The sequence below is a fragment of the Botryllus schlosseri genome, chromosome 3, assembly GCF_051294905.1.
Source record: "Botryllus schlosseri isolate E-star chromosome 3, Bs_hap1, whole genome shotgun sequence".
Classification (NCBI taxonomy): Eukaryota; Metazoa; Chordata; class Ascidiacea; order Stolidobranchia; family Styelidae; genus Botryllus; species Botryllus schlosseri.
The window spans coordinates 400,948-426,467 of NC_137238.1; the positions used below are offsets into that span (position 1 = coordinate 400,948).

A 25,520-nucleotide genomic window follows, 5' to 3' on the forward strand; every position below is an offset into this window, starting at 1 on the left:
GATGGGGGTGACAAGTATAAGGTGAACACCTTCAGCCACACCTCAATATCACGGTACAATTGCCCGAGTTTAGTTATCACCTTTCTAAATGCTACTATGCGTGGGCAAACTAGCGTATCGCCCCCATTGACGGTGGAGGCCCCAGTTTGATTCATGGCAGTGCAGTAGCAAGTCACGAAGAATCGCGGATTTATTAGATTCTCCGTCCTATACGTTGCTGTGCTCAAAGCGTCTTTACAATATGAAGCCCAGAGAAAGACCCAATCCATGACCTAATGGGGATGTCAGATTGAGATACGGTCGCCGCGACATCCTTATATCTGTTACTGCATCGTATTGTGCATCGCGTGTCTTGATCGGGTAAATTCAATAGAAAAACCAACAATGACACACTCAAAATTTGGATTTTTCTGATACTTCGACATAGTTTACAACATTTGCTCGCGGCACACCTGAGCAGTCCAATTGGCACACTAGCGTGCCGCGGCACACCGGTTGAGAACCACTGCGCTATGCAGTGGTTTGATAATTCTTTATGGTGCGTATTATGTATGTGGTGAAGAATTGGTGGCGAGCTTCATGTGACGTTTCTTCCAGTTAATTTTGACTGATTGTATATACTTGGTGACTCAGGTTTAGCTTAAAGGACATCTTCATCGGTTAAATCGACTTTCCATTATTCGGTAGATATATTTCCACTGATTTTGAAAATACATATGGTTTTGGCAGAAAATGAGTATTTTTCAAGATATCGGGCGTAAAACAGCAACCCCCCGCTGAAACGACACAAAATCAGTCGAGCGTGGGATGACGTCAGATTGTGTGCAGTTTTATTTCTGTTGCTCACTCACCGTGGTACATATTTGGCGATCTGTTGTCTTGTTCCTTATTTCTGGTAAAGTGATTAGCGACTTTGCCGTGTATCGAGGAATATGGACAGAGTAGATAGCAGCCTATCGAAGAGGAGACGAAAAAACGGTAAACGATGCGTGGCTTACGGGTGCTCAAATGACTCTTATACAGAACCTAAGGTTTCGTTGCATGCGTTCGCCAGGAAAGAGTCTGAACCTATAAGACACAAGGCATGGGTTGATGCGGTTAGGAGAACGAGGAAAGATTGGTTGGAAACGCCAGTAAAACCATCCTCCTTCTTAAGTTGTGTTTTGTGCTGCAACCATTTTGAACCGGAATGCTTTGTGCCTATAAACGATCTTCACAGGCAGGCAGGTTTTCGATGCAGTAAAGTGCAGCTAAAAAAGGATGCTATTCCAAGGAAACTGATCCGTGTGATATGGATATCATCGAATCATCTATGGGCGAGAGTACTTCTGCTGGTGATGCCTATTCCAATCACCGAATATTATTAGATAAAGTGACTCAGACAAATAAAGTTAAGCTGAGTTCATATGGGAGCAAGGGTGTGAATGCTATAATGGAGATGAAAGATTTTTCATGTCAGGCTGGTAGTAGCTATATTCATTACCCCAATGTGGGGGATTATAGCAATGAAAGTGAATACAATTTGAGTGATGCTGAGAGTGACGAGGAATCAGAAATGAGCGATGTAACTGAAGAAATTGAATGCACCACCAGTGGATTTGTGATGGTTAAAAAACAGAAGATCATTGATCTTTTTTCAAGCTGCCCTTTGTGCCAAATGGAAGCCGACATTAAAGTTGCATGCCATGGCACCTTGATGAAAATTGATCAAAAGTGTCCTGACAAGTCATGCAACTATCACCGTACGTGGGAAAGTCAGTACTTGAGGGAAGGCAAGAGTGAAGGAAACATTGTGATGAGCAGTGCTATCATGTTAAGTGGATCATCTCCTTCGAAAGCACTGAAAATGTTTCGTTTGATGGGTTTACAGTCGATTTCCCACTCTACGTATATGCACTACCAAAAAGCATATTTGATTCCAGCTGTGAATCATGTATATACCACTGCAAATGAGTGCGATTTGACAATGGTTGCTGGAAAGTCACTGATACTATCTGGTGATGGGAGGGCTGACAGTCCAGGACATAGCGGAAAGTATATGATATACACTCTAATGGATACCGCCTCAAGAAAAGTTCTGAGCTCCGAGTTGGTTCGGTCAAATGAAACGGGAGGTAGTGCGTATATGGAGAAAGAAGGTTTGAGACGATGTTTGAGTGCATTATCCAGTGTTACAGTTGAAGAGCTTGTCACAGACCGACATCCTCAAATTAGGAAATATTTGCGGTTAGATCATCCGAACACAAGACATACATTTGATACGTGGCATATTGCCAAAGGGTTGAAAAAGAAGCTCTCATCTTTGTCTAAAAAAAAAGGATTGTGAGCTTATTGGACGTTGGCAAAAGTCATTGGGCAGCCAGGTTTACTTCTGTGCGAGACGTGGGAATGGCAACCCAGAGCTTAATCAGCAAATTTGGAGTGCAGTTGGTCAGCACATAATTAATGTACATGAACACCCAAACAATGATTCTGTCCTAGTTTGTGAGCATGGTGAATTGTCAAGACCTCGACATTGGTTCAATCCGGATTCATTCGCTTACGACAAAGTTATGGAAGTGCTATATTCAAAATCAATGTGCAAAGACATACGACAGCTTTCAAATTCCAGCAATACTTCGGGCAACGCTCCTTCAACGCACTCCTCAATCACTTCTGTCCGAAATTATACCATTACCACTAATCACGCCAGAAAGCAAGAATGCAGCTAGCGGTACTTCATTTTAATGAAAACGTGTCGAGGAAGCATCGGCTAACTACTGCTGGAACACCTCTTTATGCTGTGAAATATCACAAATACAAGAAGGGCTGCTCAGTTCAGAAAGTTCTTGAGGATGCTACATATGACTACTGTGAGAAACTGATTGCCGAAGTCGAGCGTCGTATCACGTTCGGATTGCCTTTGGAGAAGACAGAAATACCACCACCTCTTGCATCACTGTCAGAAAAAACAGAGAGAAGTGATGCAATCAGATCTCACAGAAGCAGATACCATCACACTTGAAAGATGGACCACTTTATTATATATTTTCCAATTCATGCTATATGCATATGTGGGTAGCGTGGTAATTTGTACCGATTGGCAAATGAGTTGCTGTGTAGGCCTGTTACGATGGGCATTTCATGTTTATTGGGGGGTCTATAGTTTGAGAGCCATATTTGTATTCGCTTGATTGCGCATGCTCGACATCATTTCTTGGTCATGTCTTTGGAAACATTCTGGATATAGGTGTGATAGGGTACTCTGTACGTATCAATAGTAATCGGCCCACCAGACGTTCGGCACTATATTTATCGATCTTGCTGGGTCTTCAAAACTATGTTGTTTCGATCTATTTCAGTACCGTATTGTCTTATCATTTGAATATAAGTATCATCGATCAATTGGTACTTTCAATCAATATACCGATAATACTTCAGGATCGCGTGTAATTACATAGGGAAACTTACAGGACTTTGTGGCGCTGGCAGAAAAAAGGAAGACAGCTCTACATCTAGAATCGTATAGGCAGTTCAGTGACCACAACAGGACCTACAGTACTAATGCCGTTACAACAAGGAATGTATCGTGCTCCTAATAGATTACCAGGGGGCTAGTAATATAGTACTTTACGTAGATATTGGTTACTCGTGCTACTTCTACTCGACAATTTTCAGTTTTTGAGATCAGACTAGGCCTAGAGCACTTACTTTTTACTTGCTACTTTTTTACATGGTTCTGCCTAAGTACCAGCAGTGGCTGCTTCGACTATCTCTGTATGCACTACACAATCCATATACTCACTAACTACATTGACTTTCGTAGAACGACATCTTTACTTCTCAACAAATATATTCATGAATGATTAAAAACGAATCCTTTATAGCTGTCAGAGGTTAATTCTTTTCTGATTCTTGTCACCACGCACGAAGGCAAAACTTTCCTGTTGTCTCTGCCACACCATCCCCATATCCATCGCACAAAATTACGGTAGGATGTATGCCTCAATTTCCTGCAATTGAGAATTGATATACATAGTTGCTGAGCTGAATATGTACCTACACGTACTCGTGTAGTGTGTATCTGCTTGTCGACTGCCTTCCATATTGCTGCCTATACCCATAATATGCTGTTTCAAGAACCCATCTATCCAAACAGACCGAAGAAAATCCAGGGTGCTCCGTGATGCACTTAATGCTAGGATAGTCCAAACGGTCGCGTACGTAGCAGAGCTCCTTACAGCACACTGGTTCTCTGCCTGTTGGCATAACATGGCACAGCGAGCACTGGCACCTTATAGATAAAATATAGTATTGAACACATGCTGGACAAGTGACGAGAGGGATCGCTATAATCACCATTCGGTGTTGCCTTGTCTTGTGCTATTGCTGTCAGGTACTGGGGTTGGATTGATGGTGCTGACCTCTCCATCCGAAACCATGGGTTCTAACTCGGTAGGATCAAGAACGTCTAAAATCACAAGTAGATTAATTAAAAGGCGTTGGCTATATATTTCTTTGATATCACATATAATTGATACCTTCGTCCGAAAATTCCTCCGAATAACTTCCGCTTCTAGATGTATCACTGGTATCTCTTTCCATTATTATTTAGCGTTGCTAACTAACTAGCGTTGGATTGCCTTGGCGACTTGCCGACTTTGCACACAATCTGACGTCATACAACGCATCACTGACTCGCAGCTCGTTTTTTGTAAGGTCAGGATTCTCAACATTCAACTTAAAAATTCTCCGTCATGCTGCGTTTTTCGGCAGTCGTTTTAAGCTATAAATGTTCAGCATGAAAAACTCTTCAATATAAGATAAAGTTGTATTTGACGATATAGATGATAATTGATAATGGTCGATAAATGCTGGGCTTATGATTGTATGGCTGGATATTTGACAACTAAACAAAAAGTTTCAATTTCCATTTGAGGATTTGGAGGTACAAAAAATGGATATCTTTCGTGAATGGACGTGATTGGAAGCCAAAGAAGAATTCTGTAATTTGTGCGATGCACTTCGAAGAAGCAAAGTACATCAACGACTGTGGCTTTCGAAAAAAACTGCTCTTGGATAGAAAACCAGTTCCTACCATCCGATCGGAGCCTGAGCTGCAACGGCCTTCATTGATCCCGACTATGACCCCTTGCAGGAAACCACCGAAGAGAAGGATATTTCAGAATGATCAGTTGAAAGATTTTGAGCTGTCTGATAAGATGAGCAGTTTATAAGATTTGACCGAGTCCCACACTCCAGAAAGCTATATACCATGTACAGAAGAGGGTAATCAATATGTAATTTTCTACCGTATGGAATTCAATGATGACTAGGTGTGGCGTGGCGCATTATTCAACTTCCCGAAATATCTCAAAAATGTATGAGACAAATCCGAGCACAATTTACTGGAAGAACTTTTCGAGCCAAGAAATTTGTCTTCCTCCATTTTCATTCGCCGTTGATTCTTCAGGTGTATCATCACCCGGCGGATTTATTGCATGGAACGATCTTCACAAAATCAGGGAATCTCATGATAATGATTCGAATTTGCGGAAAGCACCAAAAGTGATATATGCCTCGTTACATCCAAGCAATAACAAGCAGAATGTCAACTTAGCTCTTGCTCCATTCTATGAGTCGACTATTGCAGCTTGCAAAAGTTACTTGCCTCTCACGGAAGATATGGCTTCATTCTTGAACCTGATTAATGCTTGGTTGACGATTCTCACGGTATAGGCAAATGTGTGCGGGGGGGGGGGGAGGTTTCTGGTTGGTTCAACAGAAGTTACCAATTCTGAAAAGATAATACTGCTCTGTTCCATCCTAAAAATTGACATCAAGCTCAAGTCATTTTTACCATTTCAAAAAAGTCATTGAAGAAGTGGCTATTCAAATTACCGAATCATTTCTATCTCATTACAGTGAGACGGTGTCGTGCGTAGTTGCTGGGTAAATTGTAAGCAAGGTCATGCTATTCCGACTTACTCGATCGTGGGGGACTGCTTACTCCCTCAGAACCACTTGCCGTGTTGGTTTCATCCAGTTTTTTAATCCTAGATTGTTCTGATAAAATCATCTGCCCTCACCCTAAGTCGCGGTGAATAAAATCATTGTGAATATATATTACAATAACAAGCAGGAGCTAGTTAATGCCTCTGTGAGAAAATACTTTAAATACGGACTTTAAAACAACGACAGTTGAGCAAGACGTAGCTTGCATTCTTCGGTGATGCATTTCATTCTCATTACCGGTACTTATGGCCGTAGCTTGTATGCTGCAAGTTTGTTTTTGATACAAGTTGGTTATTGCAAGTAATTTCTAATATGACATGTGTACCAATTCTTCTTCACGTGCTTGAATTGATTTTACCATGCAATAAAATTGTTTACATGAGCATGTCGGTGTTTTCTCACTACTTAGCCTACTTCTGCAATAGGTGGATAACTGCATCTACGAGGCTGTCTCTTGTCACTTTCTGACGGTAAGGTACTGATTTGACCTGTTGTACGAATACATACAGCTTATCTGAGGCGATGCGTCTGGTAGCGAGAAGCGAAATAGCGCATAATCGCGAATTTCTGTTTTGTGAGCATCGGCCTGTTAGCTCTTGCAAGCATACCAGATAAAGCCGTGAATATCGTAGGCCACGCTTGGGCCCTTTCGAGCTCCCCCAATTGGGAATTTGGGTGCGGCAGTTACTGCCCTCGTAGATCATAGGCTAAAACTCCTGTGTATATTATGATCGTCCGCTGCTCCATTCGCGTCGCGAAACACAATGATCAAATTCCCGCATCCACTTTGTGATTAGAATTTTAGTTCCACTATTGTGGGTTAAAATATAATCATTCTGGACCAGTTTCAAACAATTCATTAGTAAATGGGGTGCTACTACTCCAGAGAAGTGGAGAAAGAGTTTTTTTTAATATGCATGCTGTACAATGCACATGTACACATGTATGTTTGTACCAAATAAACTGAAGTTGCAATGACAGAATATTCAATCCAATGATACAACCAATTCATGTGACTCTTAAATTATGTTCAATGATTTCCAGGTCAGACATTTTAAACCGACTCCAAAGATTAATGCGCTCTGCTTAATCCTCAATCCATTACGGTTCGTTGCGGTGGTGCAGTATACCTTCACCAGAAGTTGCAAATAATTTTCAATTATGGCTATGTTTGTCTTACCATAATACGACCTGCCGAAGTACAGTAAATCTATGCATCAATTACACTTCATTCCGAGTTTATTGCACCCCCTTTCCACGGCATACGACCTATGACCCTGTCGGAATACTCGGCTACTTCAGCATTACCTTCCAGTTATCATATACTCGAAATTACTTTAGTTACTGTTAGCTGTAGGTTGTCATAGCCAGTGGATAAAGCCGCCGTTTGTTCCTCCCGTTTTCGACTGGTACATGCTGACTCCATGCGTGCCACTACGTCTGATCAAAGTCGGATGAAAAGTTTATGAATATATTTCTAGCGTTTAACATAACTAATAAAACTAAACTTGCATTAATTCTAAAATTTTCTAAATAGCCTCGTGGCCCACCTCAAAATGCTCTGTGGGCCACCAGTGGGCCATGGCCCACCCTTTGAGAACCCCTGCTCTATACGTAATCGCGCACAAATGTCTGCCTGCAACCGACGGAAGTTGATTTCGAAATTCATGAGAACGTATATCATGCATGACATGCAAGTATATGTCGAAAATATATAGGCAGGGTTATAACCAAGTCACAAGATCGGTGATAAATGATATATTTATCATTCGGAACAAAGATGCAACTGATAAATATGCTACTGCTACGGCTACTACCAAATCCTACTGAATATATTGAATACAATTCTGTTATTGAGCTTGCGTTTCAGCTTAAAGCCATGCACATTACCAGGGTGTGACATTGTTTCAAGTTTCCGCAATGGGATGACTTCCGTAGTTGAGTTCTTGACAATGTCTTTATTCACAATCAAACTGGTAACTACACGTGCAATCCGGAGAGCAACATGACTGAGTCGATAGTGCGCAGAGTTATTGCAATGCCTTAGCCATGAAACGGCAAATGGTATTACTGGCCAACAGCAAATTTTGAAAGGATATGTGATTATGTGATTATGGCTAACTAGAACTACACCGTCGCTACAGAAAAAGTATAGTTATTGACCTTCAAGTAACGATTGATTGGTAGTTTGTATATAAGTCTGCCTACATAGTTGCACTTTTATGTTTCGTCTGTACTCTCATATTTAGCAGAGGACAGCGAATTTAAAGTGCCGCCCAGCATTCGACTCACACTGAACCTCGTGGACATCGTGAACCTTGTCGGTGTTCGCAAACAGTCGGCCCTCACAATGGAATTCGCAAATGTCGAGATTCTGGCGGTTATATGGATTTGCGATTCCCATTTACATACGCATAAGTTATCAAGTTTCTATTCTAACTATCTTTTTCTGGTAATATCGATATCATTTCAGAACAAGTCCGTCGAACACCACAACTACATATTTTTATTGAAGTTTTTTTGATAGTAAACATGAAATATTCGCTTCCCATTGTTCGCCACTGATATCGGATACACAGTATGACTGTGCTAGTGTGTGCGTGTCATCCTTGCTGTTACAATAGTAATGTAATATCGAGCACTCGACTCTGGGCACTTTCCTGCCGAGGGTGGGTTGAACGCTTCATTTTCAGTGCCCAAATGCCTTCTGACAAGGACGATGTAACAATACGAGGTGTTTCGGATGTGCCTAATTATGATGTCAAATAATAGTATTTATGTAATGCGTACGGCACGGTACCGGGGACAGTATCAAACCGTTCACGATTGTTTTTCTGTAGTCCCATATCGCATTTTATTTATAAGTCTCGCCATCACCATGGCCGATTCTTAATGAGATGCGCCGCCTTGCATCTATACTAGAAAGCATATATATACTAAAAAGCATTATGAAGTCATAGTAGTATTTGCATCGAGCTCGCTCGCCAGAAAGGTTACGCATATACACTTCTGTTTCAGAGAAAATCACGATAGAACGTTTTGACGTGTTTGAATCGATCGAGTTGCATAAATTCGTTGATTTTCCTTCTTTTTATCTTTTGCAGGAATCACATCACATCTGTATAACTGATGTGCGTATTCATTGCTTTGGGTGCGTGGCGGATTGTTTTTTCCTGACGAATATCCCGTTTGGAAGACGAAGTACTTTTATCTGTAGATGAGAAATAAATCGAAATAAATCACCACCAGACGAACAGACAGACGACGCGAACAACTTTGACGCAATATATTATTACTGAAAGTAATATTTTCATTGAATTCACGATCGTGTCTAGGAAGATCACGAACCTTTGAATTTTCAAGCTGGATTGTTTCTTTCAATCTCTTCTCTCCGTTTGCATCGATTTTCCAGTCATACAAATATAGCCCTTCGACAGTAGACGTCATTATGTCACATAAAGCCGATATATTACCATCAATTGCAGTTGTATGCGATTCTTGAATGAAAAGCTTCGAAATCTGGAATAAAGCATATGATGTTGTTTCAATGGAATTCATGGTACAATAGCTTGACTTATTACATTTAGTGTTAATGTGGGTTATAAAAAGTAGACCTATGCACATTCTCGGACTTACTGTGACCCAAGTTCCTCAAGTCACAATATTGGAAACGAATACGCCACAGTAATGCGGCTTAAGGCGGATAATTTTCCTCTGTTGCGTTTTCTAACGAATATTTATTATGGAAGTGGGCGAAAAGCATTTCTGTGTGTGTTGCATATGGCGAAATAATGGTGTTATGACTAGGGTTGCATTTAAAACAAAAATCATTTTAAAACATGCATGTTTAAAACAAGGCCCTAATTTAAACATATTTTTATTGTTTTCTATGTTTTTTAAAGCCATGACGTCACGGATATTCAATTGTGACGTCATAGTGGATTGACTTTGACCATTGAAAATATAGGGTAAAATTAGCTCCTGTGACGAAATATATATGTACTATTGCTGTTGAACTGATTTTTTTGAGGGTTCCAACCATCCCATATCGATATACGTCGGCTACATCGGGTGGTAATTGTCCGTAGGCTCATACAACATGTTTTTTGTAAAGTATTTACACAATTATGGCATGATGAACAAAGTGTTTTAAAACACCATTTGTTTTAAATGCAACCCTGGTTATGACATTCAAATCCTAGGCTAGCACCTTGCTCAGTTGCTATGATGTCAATCCGAATTAAGTCCTGATTTTGTGGTTAGTTCATATTTCACCTTTTTGGCATATTTTAGAAAAGGGATAATGTTACTATGAATTCAATAATAAAGCCAATCTATATATAGGCTACTAATTACTCACTACTATTTGTTTGTCTCTGCAGGCGATCGCGAAAGCCTCCAACTTGTCCGGCGTTAAATCGCTCCTTCCGAAACACACTTCCTTACAATGAGTGATTTGAACAATCGCTGCCACGTCCTCATAAACCTCTGGAGGCATTGTACTATCGACTATGGTCAGTTCTGGTAGCTGAATTAGAATAACAGCTTCCATAAAGTTTCCGAAAATTAGGCGATTAGTTAATTAATATTCTAGGTCACGTAGAAACTTTGTTGTCAACATATAGTATATATCGTCTTATCACGTGTAGCATTGAACTCGACCGTATTGTGATCACCTAAATGGCTGTAAGGTTGATAACAATTTGCATGTTTTATTGTATTTGAATCAATTCGATGATGGCTGCTGGCTACCACAAACACATTACGAATGGACTATACTCCGAAATAACTTCATTCTTGTATGGGAACTACCACTATCCATGTGCAAAATGTGCATGTACAATTCTACATCATGATACCGCTAGAAAACAAGCCCATTCGTATATTCAGTATTCAAATGTTTGTAGACTCTATTACGATACTTTCAGGCTAATTTACCGTAGCATTTCTCTTCCTGAATCCCTGTGATAGTCGGCGTAACTTTGTCTTGTTCAGCCCACAGAGCTCAAGTTGGAATTCCTTACAATCGGTTAGATTTATAACGCTACTGACTTCTTCGTACCCAGCTTCGTCCATCGCTTCATCTTTGATGATGAGCTTTTGGAGCTGAAATGATTGATATCGTGCATTGTGCAATGTACATCGTTTTTATGCTAATCAATGAAGGCATGGACTATACCTGAATATTGTAGCTGTGACAGACTGAAGCAATCAATTTCACGTCAGTTTCTGTTAGACGACATTTAGCGAGTGAAAGTCCTCTTATACCGCATTTTCGGAAAACCTCCAAGTACCCGCGAAGTTTTTCGGACGTCAAAGATTGATCCTCGATGACTAAAGTGTTGACCTAAAATGTAACAGAGAAAACGGATATTTGGCAATAACTAAATGCCAGAAGGATTTCTACATATTATTACTCGGTCAAAAATGTACAAGTTTTAACAAATTAACGCTTTTTTGATCAACGCCCTACATAAAAAAGACAGTGTCCCCATGAAACTACTCAAATTTTTCTCATAAACACCACACCAATATTTATAAATATCACACTTTACCGATTTTGTGATATGCTTGATTTTTCCGACCTATTAGACAGCGTAAATCTCAAATTATATTTTGGTTCCGTAAGATTTGTATGTATATTTTAGAATAATCTTTACAACCAGTGATCAGATCTCGTTAAATATGATTATGAGTTATTTTATTGGGTTTGAATGCTATCAGATTTTCGCTTGGTGTCCAGAAACAAGCCACCAAAATCAAGCAATACAAAATCACGAGTAAAAATTGTTACCTTCCTCGTTTTTGCCCCGTAAGATATAATGATCTCTGTCAGTTGTGATTGGAATAAATTAGGATCAACGTTCAGGCGAAGAAAGTCCAATGGTTGGTTCGACAAAAATACAAACAATGTCCGTATAGTGTCGATACGAGTTATATTCAATAAGCCAAGCTGGTCCAGCTGTATCTGAAATGAAAATAGATTGCAAGTTTTTCCTCATCTCGTCATCAACTATATCTATAACAAATTTAATCTGTTTAACTTCTTTAGGAGTATTTGTCCTCCTTCATCAGGAGCACGAAAATGTCCCCCGAGGACGCCTGAATTGCGTCGTTTTTGACGAATCGCCCTCCTTTATAGCTTCGGCAGCGAGGCCGTAGGACTGGCACAGCAAATAAACGCCATATTGTAAAATCGAGCGGGTCTTTTGGAGTCGGACTGGAAAATGACCCCTTTTCTAATCAACATAAGCGGATTTCCAGTCGAAAATTTTAAATCTGCATTTCTCAAGTTCAGTAATGTAAATTTTATGATTCGCAAAAAGTGTCTTCTTTTCCGGAACCCAAAATTTGGTTTCCATATATATATATATATACGTCATAAAAACTCTACCGACCTTGCCTAAGCACTTTATTATGACACACAGGGGTGGAGTGCATATCCTAGATTTTTCCAGGATTCAATTTTCAATGATAAGGAAACACAAAAGTCGACGTCAAAATATGAGAATATGTTTGTTTGTTGCGGTATTCTTGGTGTTTGTCGACTACTATGGTCATTTACTCCAGGCCAATTTTCTTCATTTGTATTCCGTTGATGCCGACTTGTAGCACGGCAAATTCTGGGCGTTTTATAAAACACCGCTTACACGGATGATACGGCGAGGAGGAGGAGGCTAGACAAACCCCCAACACTTAGGTAGGAATTCGCTATCTCTTCACGTCTATAAGGGTTATTTATGGGCAATTCAAGTCATCTAACAACAGAATTTATCAAAATAGCCGTCTGGTATATCGATTCAGATAACTTGTCGAAAGGCATAGAAATTGCTACCTGTCCTTTCTGAATCCAATCGAGTAGAAATAGGAGCTTCATATCATCACAACACCGAAGGTTAACGCAAAGCAATCGTGAAGCATTTAGGATTTCCATGGCTTCGGGGAAGTGACATTCATTCACTGAATCCGTAATTTCGTATCCCACCTTTTAATAGAGCAAGGAAACCTTTGACACGCGTTCTTTACAACCATAGAACCGACAAAGTTCATTAATAGTAGCCTAATCTGTATTGAGCTATTGCGTCTAGGCAGAACAAGGCGAAGTCACTTTGATCGGGAATAAATATTCACCGAATGATTTCCTTTTGCTTGAAAAGGAAGCTTGATATTACCTTGAATAAATCGACATGAGCGTGACAGTCTTTCACGTGCTGAATCAGTGATGGAGTCAGTTCGAGTTCCGAAATCCACACCAGTTCGAGAGGCGACAGCATCTTTACCATAGTTACCAATTGGATCTGATCGTTTTCGGGCAGACCAACGGCGTTGATAACGATGCGTCTCACGCTGTTTTCGATGCGAGAAATAGTATCATACCCACACTCGCTTATGAGTTTGATGGTTTGCAAGTTACATATAGCGCCATTTTTCATCAGATCACGAAGTTGAGTGTATAATATCTCGCGACAGTCATCTATCGAGGTTTTTCTGTCTGTAAAATATAATTTGTAGCGAGGATAGTTTTAGAATGTAATGCAGGGAATCCATCAAGATAAGCCATCACTGTGGAATCGAAATATCTTATGACTGAGAAGATTAACTTCCTGTAAAGTTTTGATTTTCTTTCGATCATATCTTCGCCTTGAATGATTTTGAAACAATGTGATAAACATGAACGTGACCAGATATGGACAACAAAGAAAATTTTACAAAAAGTGATTTGTATGGTGGAACTGAAAATTTGAAAAATGGTCATAAGCTAGTTTGATTTCATAACGACGATTTGATCCGTTAAGGCTTGCATAAATGCAAGATTGGCTGAAGTTTAATTTAACCGGAAATATCCATATTTCGGATCCATACCGATATCATGCCCTTGTAGCAATTGCAAATGTATCTAATAAAGGCTAGAAAATAAATAGAATGATTTCTTTGCGCCATTATACGTGATTTCACCATCCCGTACACCCACCCGTAAGATATTTTCTCATCGGCTTAGTAACTTTATCATCCAATATCAACCCGTACAGAATTTGTCTCGTTAGCTCCATTCTCCCTTCGTTCAGGTGGGTCGCGACGAATTCTTTTATTGAATCCGAATTTAGATTTAGGACGTGCAGAGTGCAGCAAAATTCCTGAAATATATTATATATATTGCAACAAGCGATATGCTCACATTGGCTGATTTATTCCGCTCCGAACTTTTTGACTGACTCTCACGAGGAGCGAACGTCAGTAAATCAAATTTGGAATCAGAGCAAAGGAACATTTAGGAAACTAGATTATAATTACATTACGGGCGTTCTGTTATAATTATTCTTATTAAACAACTCGAATTATCTAGCTCTCCAAGTCTGCCTCGAACCTGCATTGTCTGGTGCGAGAATACAAAGAATTTGTCATCCGAAATCGCGGTTTCATGCCCTTCATCTAAATCCGCACCGGGATTCAGAAAGTGAAGAACCTCATTTGGATTTATTGCCAGTTTTCTCAGATATCTGTACCCAAAAACGAATTTACGTTCCTTCATGCCGTGGTAGGCCAGCTTCGCAATTTCCTCATAGTTGTTTATCTTGTACGCGTGTAGAAAATCACGGAAGAACGCTGAAATCAGCCCCGACAAACTATCTGGTAAACTTTTTCGATTACTGTGGAATATTTTGGTCATGTAATTGAGAAACATCGGGTTTCGACACAATGTTAACAGTTTGGGGGAAGTCTCACGGAGTTGGTTGAGCATGGTGTCGCTATCTGTCGTCAAATTCGACGCTGCATTCTGTAAGTTTTCATCGTCCAACCCTCTCAATCCTAGTGTCTTATCAGGTTTCTGCTCGCTTGTAAGATCCCAATAGGTATTCCATCGGGATGCTGTGAGAATACGTACACCAGGCCAGATTTTCCGCGACAGTATGTTTGCGATAACGTCGTTTGCCTTCGCCGGAATTATGGCTGAGATTTCGGGATATCTCCTACATCCAAATTCTTCCAAACATTGGTCCAGACCATCAATTGCTATGAAAGTTTCGCCCGATTTCTGTTTCAACCATATTCTTCCTGCTGATTCTTCATCTGAAGACAGTTCTGTATCTCGATCGCCAGCCATTTGGTCCACGAATAACATATTGAACGCATCCGATAGAGTTTGATTTTGAAGGGTACCTGCGTCCACAAAATGAGTCATTTTATTGTTACAGAGCGTCTGAACCCTGCCCTCAGACACGGCCGTTGAGTAAGTTTTCAGAAGCGTGGATTTACCGGCCCCTGCCTCACCAAGAACCATAACATGCACGGGCGTTTTGTCATATATTGCATCGTGTACTTGTTCAATATCGATTCTTTTAATGTCGCGGCCGAATAAGGTATTATTTCCGGTGTTTCCCTTGCCGTTCTCCATGTCTATGACCATGATTGTGGGACAGGCTGGAAGATTCTGGTTTACATTCACTTTCTTTCGAAAATGTCGGTTGACTTTCTCAAGAAATTGTGTCTCTGAGAAAACAATTGTTTATGAGTTGTGTTCCCAGTACTGCCGTACATTACTGTTACGTATAGCTCGGCAGATTGGACCGCAGTCCTATGAATACATAAATAGCACAATCAAAATGTCCTTGGAGACCAGAGTAAGCATAGGGCGTGTTTGAGATTACTGGTACAGGTTGGATTGTTGATTATATGCCGGATTGGAAAAAAATTACATCATGTGATTTGATTATAGGAACCGAACTTGGCCTCGCCCTTGAGGATTGCACTGCTGTTCGAATATAGTTGCCGAAAAAGGTATGACATTGATCAAACCAGCGAACAAATATTATAAACATGGCTTTTTTTCTGACCGTTTATCAACAGCTGTTACCATTGCCAAATTTTCCTCACTACGAAAAACTAGATTCGATAATTTGGATATCTATTTGCGAACAAAATGGATTTCATTGACAATGTTCGAGTTGATACACCCGCCAATCATGCAGAATAAATGTATATAGGCTTGCGTGAACATTTACAGATATATTTTCACTTGAAAATTCGCTGGATGTCCTGCTACGGAATAGGGGACAATATATGCGCTTTGTCGGGTGTAGCATATCTTCAATACCCCAAATCAAAATGAACAGAAAATCTTCGATAACTCACCGAGAAGATTTGAATCCGCATTTTTTCTAGGCTCTGTTAAATGAATATCGAATGTAAATTTTCTTCTTCAAGTTTTACTGTTTACCCCATGGAATTGCCAACTTGTTTAATCAAAAGCTAAAAATCGAATTCGGCTCAATTTTAGCTAATAGATGCGAATCTATTTGAGCTGTAAAACTTGGGTTTGAAAAACAGTGGTTAATCCTAGAATTATTAATGAAAAACTCGAATACCATCACTTCTACGCGATGGAATTGAGTCAAATTGGTTTGCATCGTTTTTGTAGACAACTATAAGCAATTTCATGGGTTAGCCAATTAAATTTGGAAAAAAGACTTGTAAATTGCTTGTAATAAATTCAGATCTTTCCAACTCTAATAGCTTCACTTCTATTCGCTAGAATTATGCCAAATTTTGTGAGCAAGTGTTTTAGTCATCCTTGGAATGTTAGCTAATAGCCGCAAAAAGTTGAAGAAAAAGTCTTTTAGAACAAGAATTGTGCGCATATGATGCTTGTACCTGTAATGTCTTTACATACATGAATGTGTTTGATGATCTGATTCCCTGCAACGATGTTCAAGTCGCAGTTTACGAATTTCTGAACGATACCATCCCCTTCGGCAAGCGACGTATGTCCTGTACAAACGTGGGCAGTAAAAATGATTTTTGTCATGAAAAAATGCTTCCGCAAATATTACTAGAAAACGGGGAAGACGCGCTGAGGTTAACGGAGACAATATCACCTCCCACGTAAAATTATGAAATACTTTCATATGTAGCAATGCTTCTACAGTTTGGAATAGAGCCAACATTGGTGTGCATCGCTTTTATAGGCAACCTATCAATTTTAACAATTTGTTAGCCACGCTCAAATGTAACAATGGGTGTCATGCTTAAGTGATTTTCTGTGCTCAATACTTGTCTGTTTATTTCCTTTGGCCTCATGTTCTTAGCAAGATGTTTGTAGTGCAGTAATTTGTCAGGCTTAATTTGGTTGCATTGAGACCTTTATTTAGTTACTAAATGATTGAATATTCATATGTTCCGGCATTATATTATAGTGTAGCGATATTTGGTGTACCACTTGAACTTGGTGCTTTTTATGTGCGGCTTTGGCCATCTACAATAAACGGTTGCCCTGGAGGGATGCATAGTGCCGAGTGATTGATGCGTACACTACCACACTATCGCCAATACTCCACAAATTAGCAAAGGAAATTTGAAAGAAAAGTGGTTTTTGAACAGCCCTACTAACCACCTCAGCTTTTGTTTCAAAGTATCTTATTCATCCATGATTCACGGAAAAGAGATCACGGCACAAAGAAACTATACACTCACGACTTGAGTTACCTCGACGATACATTAAATATAGTCGGAACAATACGCTCCATTGACGGTGGCGGGGATAAGATTTGAAATTAACGATGAACATAGGCCTATAGGCCAGATATTAACGGATTTGCAATTTTTATTTCCTAATCCAATCCAAATCCGAAGCTTAAACGCCTAATCCAAATCCCAAAGCAGAACTTTTATATATTCAAATCTGTGTCCAATCCTAATCCGTTTCTAACTTGAAATTCAGAAAAAAGCTAATTTATGCAAGGAAGGAGTTGGAAATCTTTCTTTCACAACCAACAATTCTCCTAATTTAAGATAACATAGCACAGCACATCTCATATACATTGGCACCGAGTGTACCATAAGTACATTACCAACTGATCTGAATAAAGTTTGTCGCCATTCGCCACACGACATATGAATCTTCCAGGAAATCGGTAAATTCAATTCAAATCCTAATCCGTTCAGAAAAAATCTCTAATCCTAATCCGATCCTAATCCGACTGAAATTCACAAATCCGTTTTTTTTAAACCTAATCCTAATCCATGCTCATCTCTGATATAGGCAGAAATCACATGCATGAAAATGGGATATTTACCATAGAACAAGGACAAGGAAAGACGGGACCAGTTCGCCGGAAGAACATGAAACGTAGACAAAAGACCCCCATCGAAAACAAGAGGATATATGTTGGTGGGGACCGACAAATAATGATATAAGGAAGGGGCGAACTGGTGAGGTCCGACTGCAGGCATTAAGAAAATAGCCATTGTGGTGAAATTTTGTGCCGTCTGAGGCGGTTGAGGTGGGGGAAATACTCTCTTTTATATTAAGGTTGCCAATCCCTTAAAAAAACGATGCCCGTGTGCCTGCGCTCGAACCCTTGTCTGGCAACTTCTTCAACCGTGTCTTCCAACGCAGATTCACCTTGAGATGAAGAAATTTCGTAAGGCGAACCAATTCGTGACAACAGTCGGCGCCCAATGCCAACTAACAGTCACGAACCAGCGCCCCCAAGATGCATATAGTGACTAGTCGGACCTTGGTCCAAATCCCGTAGGCGTCTCTGTACGCCCTGGACTCGCGCCCTGTTAACTAACGCAGTCTGAAAACTCGACTGTCAGGGTTTCCAACGCCTCTGGGACTCCGCAAGTTACCCGCGCGACCAACGTCAATCTTCCACGCGCATTCGCCCGCACATGGGGGTCAATGGAATTGCCCATCTTTTCCTTGTGCGTCGAATTTGTATATTATAGGGCAGGCTATGTGTATTATGTATTATAAGAATCGTTGATAAATATGAAACCTTTGCAATCAGTATCTCCATGCGGTATTCATATATATGCCGTACTCACGTGTCACATCATCCTCGGTCAAAAAGTTGGTTTCCTGGCGACGCGGACTCATCTTTGCTTGTGCCATTCTTTCGGATTATGTCCTCGTTAGTAACGTTTTGGTTAAAGTAATGAATGAGCGGTTATCGGTAATACTGTTGGCAACCTTTGGATTAGTGTCAAACTAAATGATATTTGCTTCATAGCCGCTTTGAGGTACACAACTTCAGGATACAATTGGATGATGTTGACATTGAAATAAAAATAGATGGGTCTATTTCAATATCAATACATTACTAAATGATATTGGTGCAAAATGTTACTGCGTAGTGAAGGTACGGCTTGTTTTTTCAAGTAACGGGCACTGGGGTCCATAATTAAGGTAGTGTCGTACGCGAAACTAATATAATAAACTGCGAAACCTAAAATTATATCTAGACATTCCTTCGACTACTTCTGCAGCAAGAGTTGTAAAACTACAAAAATTTCAGCTTTTCCAACGTAAATTAGAATTAAAACTATAGCTAGACAGTTTTGCCAAATTGCATTGGAATTGAAATCATATCTATACAGTTTTACGAAAATTTGATTACAATTAGAATTATCGCTGTAAGGTTTCTTCGGAATTAGACTAGAATTAGAATTAAAATGATAGCTACACAGTTTTTATAAAATAGATTAGAAATACAATTGCAGCTACACACAAGTTTTTACGAGTTAAATTAGAATAAAGATATATAGCTATAGTTTTTTTTTTAATTGCATCGGAATTAGAGCTATAGCTTTACATACAATTTTTTATAAATTAGATTACAATTACGATTATAGCTACACACTTTCCATGGAATTAGAATTAGAATGATAACTAGACACTTTTGTTTTATTAAATTATAGTCTACTTAGATTGATAGCTTCAACATGTTTTTCAAATTAGATTTGAATTGCAATTGTAGCTGCACATATTTTTCAGAATTAGATTAGAAATAGAATGATAGCTAAACATTTTTTCCAAATTAGATTAGAATTCTAGAATTACAATTGCAGCTATAAAGTTTTTTAAATTAGATTAGAATTACCATCATAGCTTGACAGGTTTTTTCCGAATCTTATTAGAATTAGAATGATAGCTACATATTTAAAAAAAAAAATAGATTAGAATTGAAATTGCAGCTGCACAGTTTTTTCAAATTAGATTAAAGTTAGAATGATAGCTACACATTTGTTTCCAAATTAGATTAGAATTACAATTGCAGCTACACAGGTTCTTCCGCATTATATTAGAATTGGGATTATAACTACACAGTTTTTTTTAAATAGATTAGGATTAGAGTGCTAACTACTCAGTTTCCCAAAATTAGTATAGAATTATAATAGTAGATACCCGGTTTGTTTTCCAAATTAGATTAGAATTGGAATTACTGAACTTACGGAAAGTTTAACATGGAATCAAGTCAGTTCATATCAAATTTGAGTTGATTCTCAAGCACGAGAATAGCAAATGTCTGTGCAGCAAGCTTGGCTCGTTTCGCACGATACACTCCTCCGGAAGCATTTTCATGAAAACCAGACCTTAGATTAGAATTATAATGAAAGCATGGAAACATTTCACAAATTAGAGCAAGGAAATATTTGACAAATTAGCTAGAATTAGATGACCGGCATTTGCTCTAATTAGTATAAATAGATAACTAGAATTATTTATTATATTGTCCAGATTCTAGTTGTCCAAGTCTGTGCCTAACTCACAAAATAAAAGGCAAACCTAAAATTACATCTTGAAGTGTACCGAGTAATTCTACACTCCTCAGGTCTAGCATCTTCGAGGCATATCCTCTCATTTTCATAGCATACCCACACTACATATTACAGCTCCCATCAACACTGCATTCACTCAGTATCAGTACTCGAAGACATCTAAATATCTGGAAACATTTTGGAATGCAAACCACTCACATCCGTTTCAAAGGCGTCCTAGCGCAGCACGAAAGCAACGCAAAACCTAGCCGTCAAGATAGGCCTATGTAACCATCCGACGTATGATGTCATTGTATGTAACATTTTCTGCGTGCGCATCGTTTCACAATATTATTATGTGGTTATAGTGTTACAATGTTGTTATAGTGATGTTTCAAACGCTTCCGGTGATCAGATCAATTGATATAACAGCGGTCTACAGCAGTTGCCGTTTAGTAGCGTTATAGTACTCCAAACACATCATAACTAGCACGACGCGTCAGCGGCAGGGTTGTAACCAAAAGTCACGAGGTTCCGAGTCTCAAGTCGATCTCACTTTTATAGTTTTGACTCGAGTCAGGTCGAGTCATTTTCAATTCACCACCGAGTCAAGTCCGAGTCCAAGTCACAGAGTAGAGTGTCGAGTCCCAGTCATAATGTTTTGACTCGAGTCCGAGTCCAAGTCATTGTGTTGAATGATCAGTTCCGAGGTAATGTCATGTGAAACCCACTTTTTACAGCTCTGCTCGGTGATATCGATAACTTCTCCTTCATAATACACTAATATTCCTCACTTTTAACAGTTTTTGGTAGCATTTTTAAGTACCAGTACTGATAGACGAAATAGCAATAGTGTTGGTTGGTTTTGAGGTATTCATGGTGTTTGTCGACTACTATGGTCATTTACACCAGGCCGATATTCTTCATTTTTTATTCCGTAATTGCCGACTTATAGCACGGCCCACTTCCAGGCTTTTTTAAAGACACCGCTTGCGCGGATGAGGTGGAGAGGAGGAGCCGAGATAAACCTTCAACACTTGCGTAAAGGAATTATGAAGTCGATTTCGGTCGGACTCGAACGCGCAACCCATTGGTGTTGCAGCCGTGGATTATACCACTGCGCTATCTCTCGATAACTTTACTATTCTTCGAAATTACAATGAAATGCCTGTCATATGACTTGGTCCAAGTCACGCGCAATGACCCGAGTACAAGTCGAGTCAATACACAAATTGACTAGAGTCGAGTCATTTTTCATTTTTATAAAAATGACTCGAGTCAAGTCGAGTCACCAAAAAATTGCGACTCGATTCGAGTCATGACTCGATTCATTACAACCCTGGTTGGCGGTTTCAAATTTATGATATTTAGCACCAGAATTGGACGAGTATTGATATAATTCTCGTTCTATAATTGGACTAATTAAAGAGAAATGCAGTTATTCCAATTCTAATCTAATTTGTCCAATGTTTTCTATCCTCAAATCTCAAATGTTTAATTCTAATCTCACGTTTGGTTTTCCTGAGAATGCCACAGGAGAACTGTATAATACGAAACGAGCCAAGCTTGATCTACAGGCATTTACCATTCTCTGAGCTGCATTCGAAGAGCTTCATGGTGGTAGAGAGCATCAATACAATTGAATAAGAAGGAAGGAAGGAAAGAAGGACGTAGTTTATTTTTGCCCTTGATGTTCTTGCGGCATATACATCGACTCGTGATACACATGATCTGTGCATTGCATATGCATACCATGACTGCATCATGTGCATGTGCCGCTGGACAAGGAAGGTAGAGATATAGCCTTGTATGACTTTCTACGTCTTGTACCCCCTCCATGATATCCCAATCCGCCAAGCGGGGAAGTCATAGTTACCAGTGTTACTAATCAGGTCTTTGGTGTGACCCGGCTGGGGATCGCGCCCACGACCTCCCGATCAAGATGCCGGACGCTTCACCATTACGCTATCTTGTCTGTCGAATAGTATATTCATATTGAAGTAAACCCGGATAGATTCGACTGACACCCGCCAGGGGAATTGAAAACACCATGTTATATTTTGTGATAAGATTGTTGATATACGATGTTCTTACCAATTCTCTCCAAGTTGCTGACGATTACCCGAAACAAGTGTCAGTCGAAAATATTCGGGTTTATTTCAATATCAATAGACTATTCAATTGAACTTGATTCGAGATTCGAGCAATTCTACTTTTTTTCTAATCTAATTTCGAAATAACTTTGAATCTATACTTCTAATTAGGAATAGCTGAAAAGTTCTTAGTTGTGCAACTCTGTCTGGCTCAACTATTGGCGATGCATACGATGGGTATTTCTATTCTCGGCATTTAATGAATATCAGAGACTTATTCAGTGTATGCATCCAACGGAAATCAAAAAAGCGAGCTAGGATATACTGTACCACACCGGTGCACAAAATGAACTGGGCATCGACATAGTGGTAAAAGAACAAATTCAATAAAACATAATTTCACACAATACGAAAACATGATAGCGCTACTATCACTTCCTCGAAATCAAACACTAATTAGAGACGCTGAAATGCAGCTGCTGTGTCCACCATACCTTGTTGTAACGTGGTGAGGAACGAACCGATTATACTACAACGCAAACACTGTTTGTATTTGTCGAGTTTCTTAACCTTTACAGGCATAGTAGTAATGTTTGATTAAAGGATGTTGCACAGAAATATGGTTTCATGAAACGGCGCGAAACGATCTTGATTTGGCACAGACAAACAAATATCGTTCTGAGTATAGTCCTAACATATGTCGATATTTATCAGGAAAAGCGAATGGTCGACCGAGGACGTCCAAAAATGCCGAAATGTCCTATTATTTCTCATTTTGAATATGTTGATCCTAATTTCAACACTATTTTTAGACGAGACTTTTTATTAGTTGGATCAGTTGGCTACTAGCTGGCTATTATTTCGACGATGTTTCATGCAAGCAATATCACGATCTCTTTATAAATGATCATTCGTTATTGGCGAAAGTTGACGGAGCCGCAAAGTAATCATGGTCTGAATTTGAGTATAAATTTTATATATATTCCATTGTTCATTTCTGTTTTGGTAACTGTTGCCAGCAACTACCAAGGAAACATAAGACATCATCAAGCTTAAACGTAGCAATCCTACTTTCGTTTTAGTTGCCGGTAAAAATGTTATGTTTTTGAATTCTGAAAATATGGTAGTTATACTGGTACTGACTATTTTAAAGCTCTATTATATTGTCTGATGCACTAATAACCAATTGCATGAAAGGTATTATAGTCCTGTACCATTTTGTATTAAAGAAAACATCGGGTTCGGATTAGTGTGGATTCAACTCTCTGGTAACTTAATGTCTTTCATTGCGAATTATCAGGCATTTGGTATTCAAGTTCCAAAGACAGTAGGCGATTGTATAAGTTTGCACTGTGCGTACAGGTCGTACAGGGATTAATGACCTGTGAATAAATAAACATTACCGTGCTGTGATTAGACCCGCCTTGATACGCTGTCGATTGCGCTAGGACAGGGGTTCTCAGCCCTTTCTTGGCCGTGGCCCATTTTCCGGTTTGAAAATGTGCTGTGGCCCACATCTTATCTTAGACATAATCGTGTTCAATGCGTGGTAATCGTCGGCACCGATATGCCTATTGAACTAAAATATGCGTATTTTTCTCTTAATTTACTGATGATATTTAAAACTACACCTCGGGGACAGGAAGTCGCGCGAAGCGCGAAGAAAATTTTCGAGTTGAATAAATATCCTCCGACAAACGACCAACGAAATAATCGTGGGCCCCTTCGAGTTCACCCAATTGGGGGTTTGGGTGCGGCAGTTGCGGCCCTAGTAGACCATAGGCTAGGGTTAGGGCTAAAATTCCCGTGTATATTGTGAATGTCCGCTCCTCCATTCGCGTCGCGAAGCACAATGATCAAATCCCCGCATCCACTGTGTGATTAGGGTTTTAGTTCCACTATTGTGGAGAATAATATAATCATTCTTGTCCAGCTTCAAACAATTCATTAATGAATGGGGTGCTATAGTACTACAGAGAACTGGAGAAAGAGTTTTATTAATATGCAGCTGAACAATGTACATTGTATAACATGTACCAAAGCAGCTGAAGTTGCGATGTCAGAATATTCAATCCAATGATACCATCAATTCATGTCATTATGTTCAATGATTTCCAGGCCGGACATTTTAAACCTACTCCAAAGATTAATGCTCTCCACTAAATCCTCAATCCATTTCGATTCGTTAAGGCTCTCCGCTAAATCCTCAATCCATTACGATTCGTTGCGGTGGTGCAGTATGCCTTCACCAGAAGTTGCCATTAATTTTCAATTATGGCTATTATTGTCTTACAATAATACGACCTGTCGAAGTACAGTATAATCTATACATCAATTACACTTCATTCCCAGTTTATTACACCCCCTTTCAACGGCATACGACATATGACCCGGCAGGAACACTTGGTTACTTCAGCACTACCTTCCAGTTATCATATACTTGAAATTACTTTAGTTGCTGTTAGCCGTAGGTTGTCATAGCCAGTGGAAAAAGTATACGTTTGTCTCTCCCGTATTTGACTTGTACATGCTGACTCCATACGTACCACTCCGTCTCGTCAAAGTCGGATGAAGAGTTCATGAATATATTTCTGGCGTTGAACATAACAAATAAAACTAAACTTGCATTAATTCTAAAAAAATTTAAATACCCTTGTGGCCCACCTAAAAATGCTCTGTGGCCCACCAGTGGGTCATTGCCCACCCTTTGAGAACCCCTGCGCTAGGATCATCAAATGAAAGTGAAATTATAGCACAATTGCCGAGCTTATAGCTGCAAGACTATCTACCAGAGGTCTCAAACACGCGACCCGCTCAAAGATCCGCTAGCGTCCTCTCGCATGATGTCTATTAGTCATTATTTTAACAAATTATGTCCAGCACAAAAACAAT

At 39.5% G+C, this 25,520-nt stretch overlaps 3 protein-coding genes and 1 long non-coding RNA gene across 5 annotated transcripts in view; 1 reads left to right on the forward strand and 3 right to left on the reverse strand.

Annotated features, from left to right (window-relative positions):
- Positions 1-25,520, reverse strand: part of LOC145435452 (uncharacterized) — a 78,496-nt gene that overhangs the window by 22,824 nt on the left and 30,152 nt on the right. The gene's annotated exons all lie outside the window — the stretch shown is intronic.
- On the reverse strand, positions 3,960-4,813 carry LOC145435449 (uncharacterized). Its single transcript, XM_080312727.1, has 3 exons — positions 4,521-4,813; positions 4,339-4,450; positions 3,960-4,273 (listed from the first exon to the last, which is right to left on the reverse strand). Exons 1-3 carry the CDS (start codon positions 4,582-4,584, stop codon positions 4,039-4,041), a joined length of 411 nt encoding a protein of 136 aa, XP_080168853.1. The 5' UTR covers positions 4,585-4,813; the 3' UTR covers positions 3,960-4,038.
- LOC145435450 (uncharacterized) lies at positions 7,463-18,958 on the reverse strand. The gene is made up of 13 exons (XM_080312728.1): positions 18,823-18,958; positions 16,645-16,761; positions 16,126-16,158; positions 14,360-15,483; positions 13,967-14,129; positions 13,167-13,486; positions 12,830-12,979; positions 11,789-11,962; positions 11,174-11,341; positions 10,933-11,100; positions 10,355-10,522; positions 9,343-9,513; positions 7,463-9,205 (listed from the first exon to the last, which is right to left on the reverse strand). Exons 1-13 carry the CDS (start codon positions 18,887-18,889, stop codon positions 9,134-9,136), a joined length of 2,895 nt encoding a protein of 964 aa, XP_080168854.1. The 5' UTR covers positions 18,890-18,958; the 3' UTR covers positions 7,463-9,133.
- LOC145435453 (uncharacterized) lies at positions 15,543-19,245 on the forward strand. Its single transcript, XR_013913847.1, has 2 exons — positions 15,543-15,771; positions 18,032-19,245. It is a non-coding gene; the product is annotated as an uncharacterized LOC145435453 (long non-coding RNA).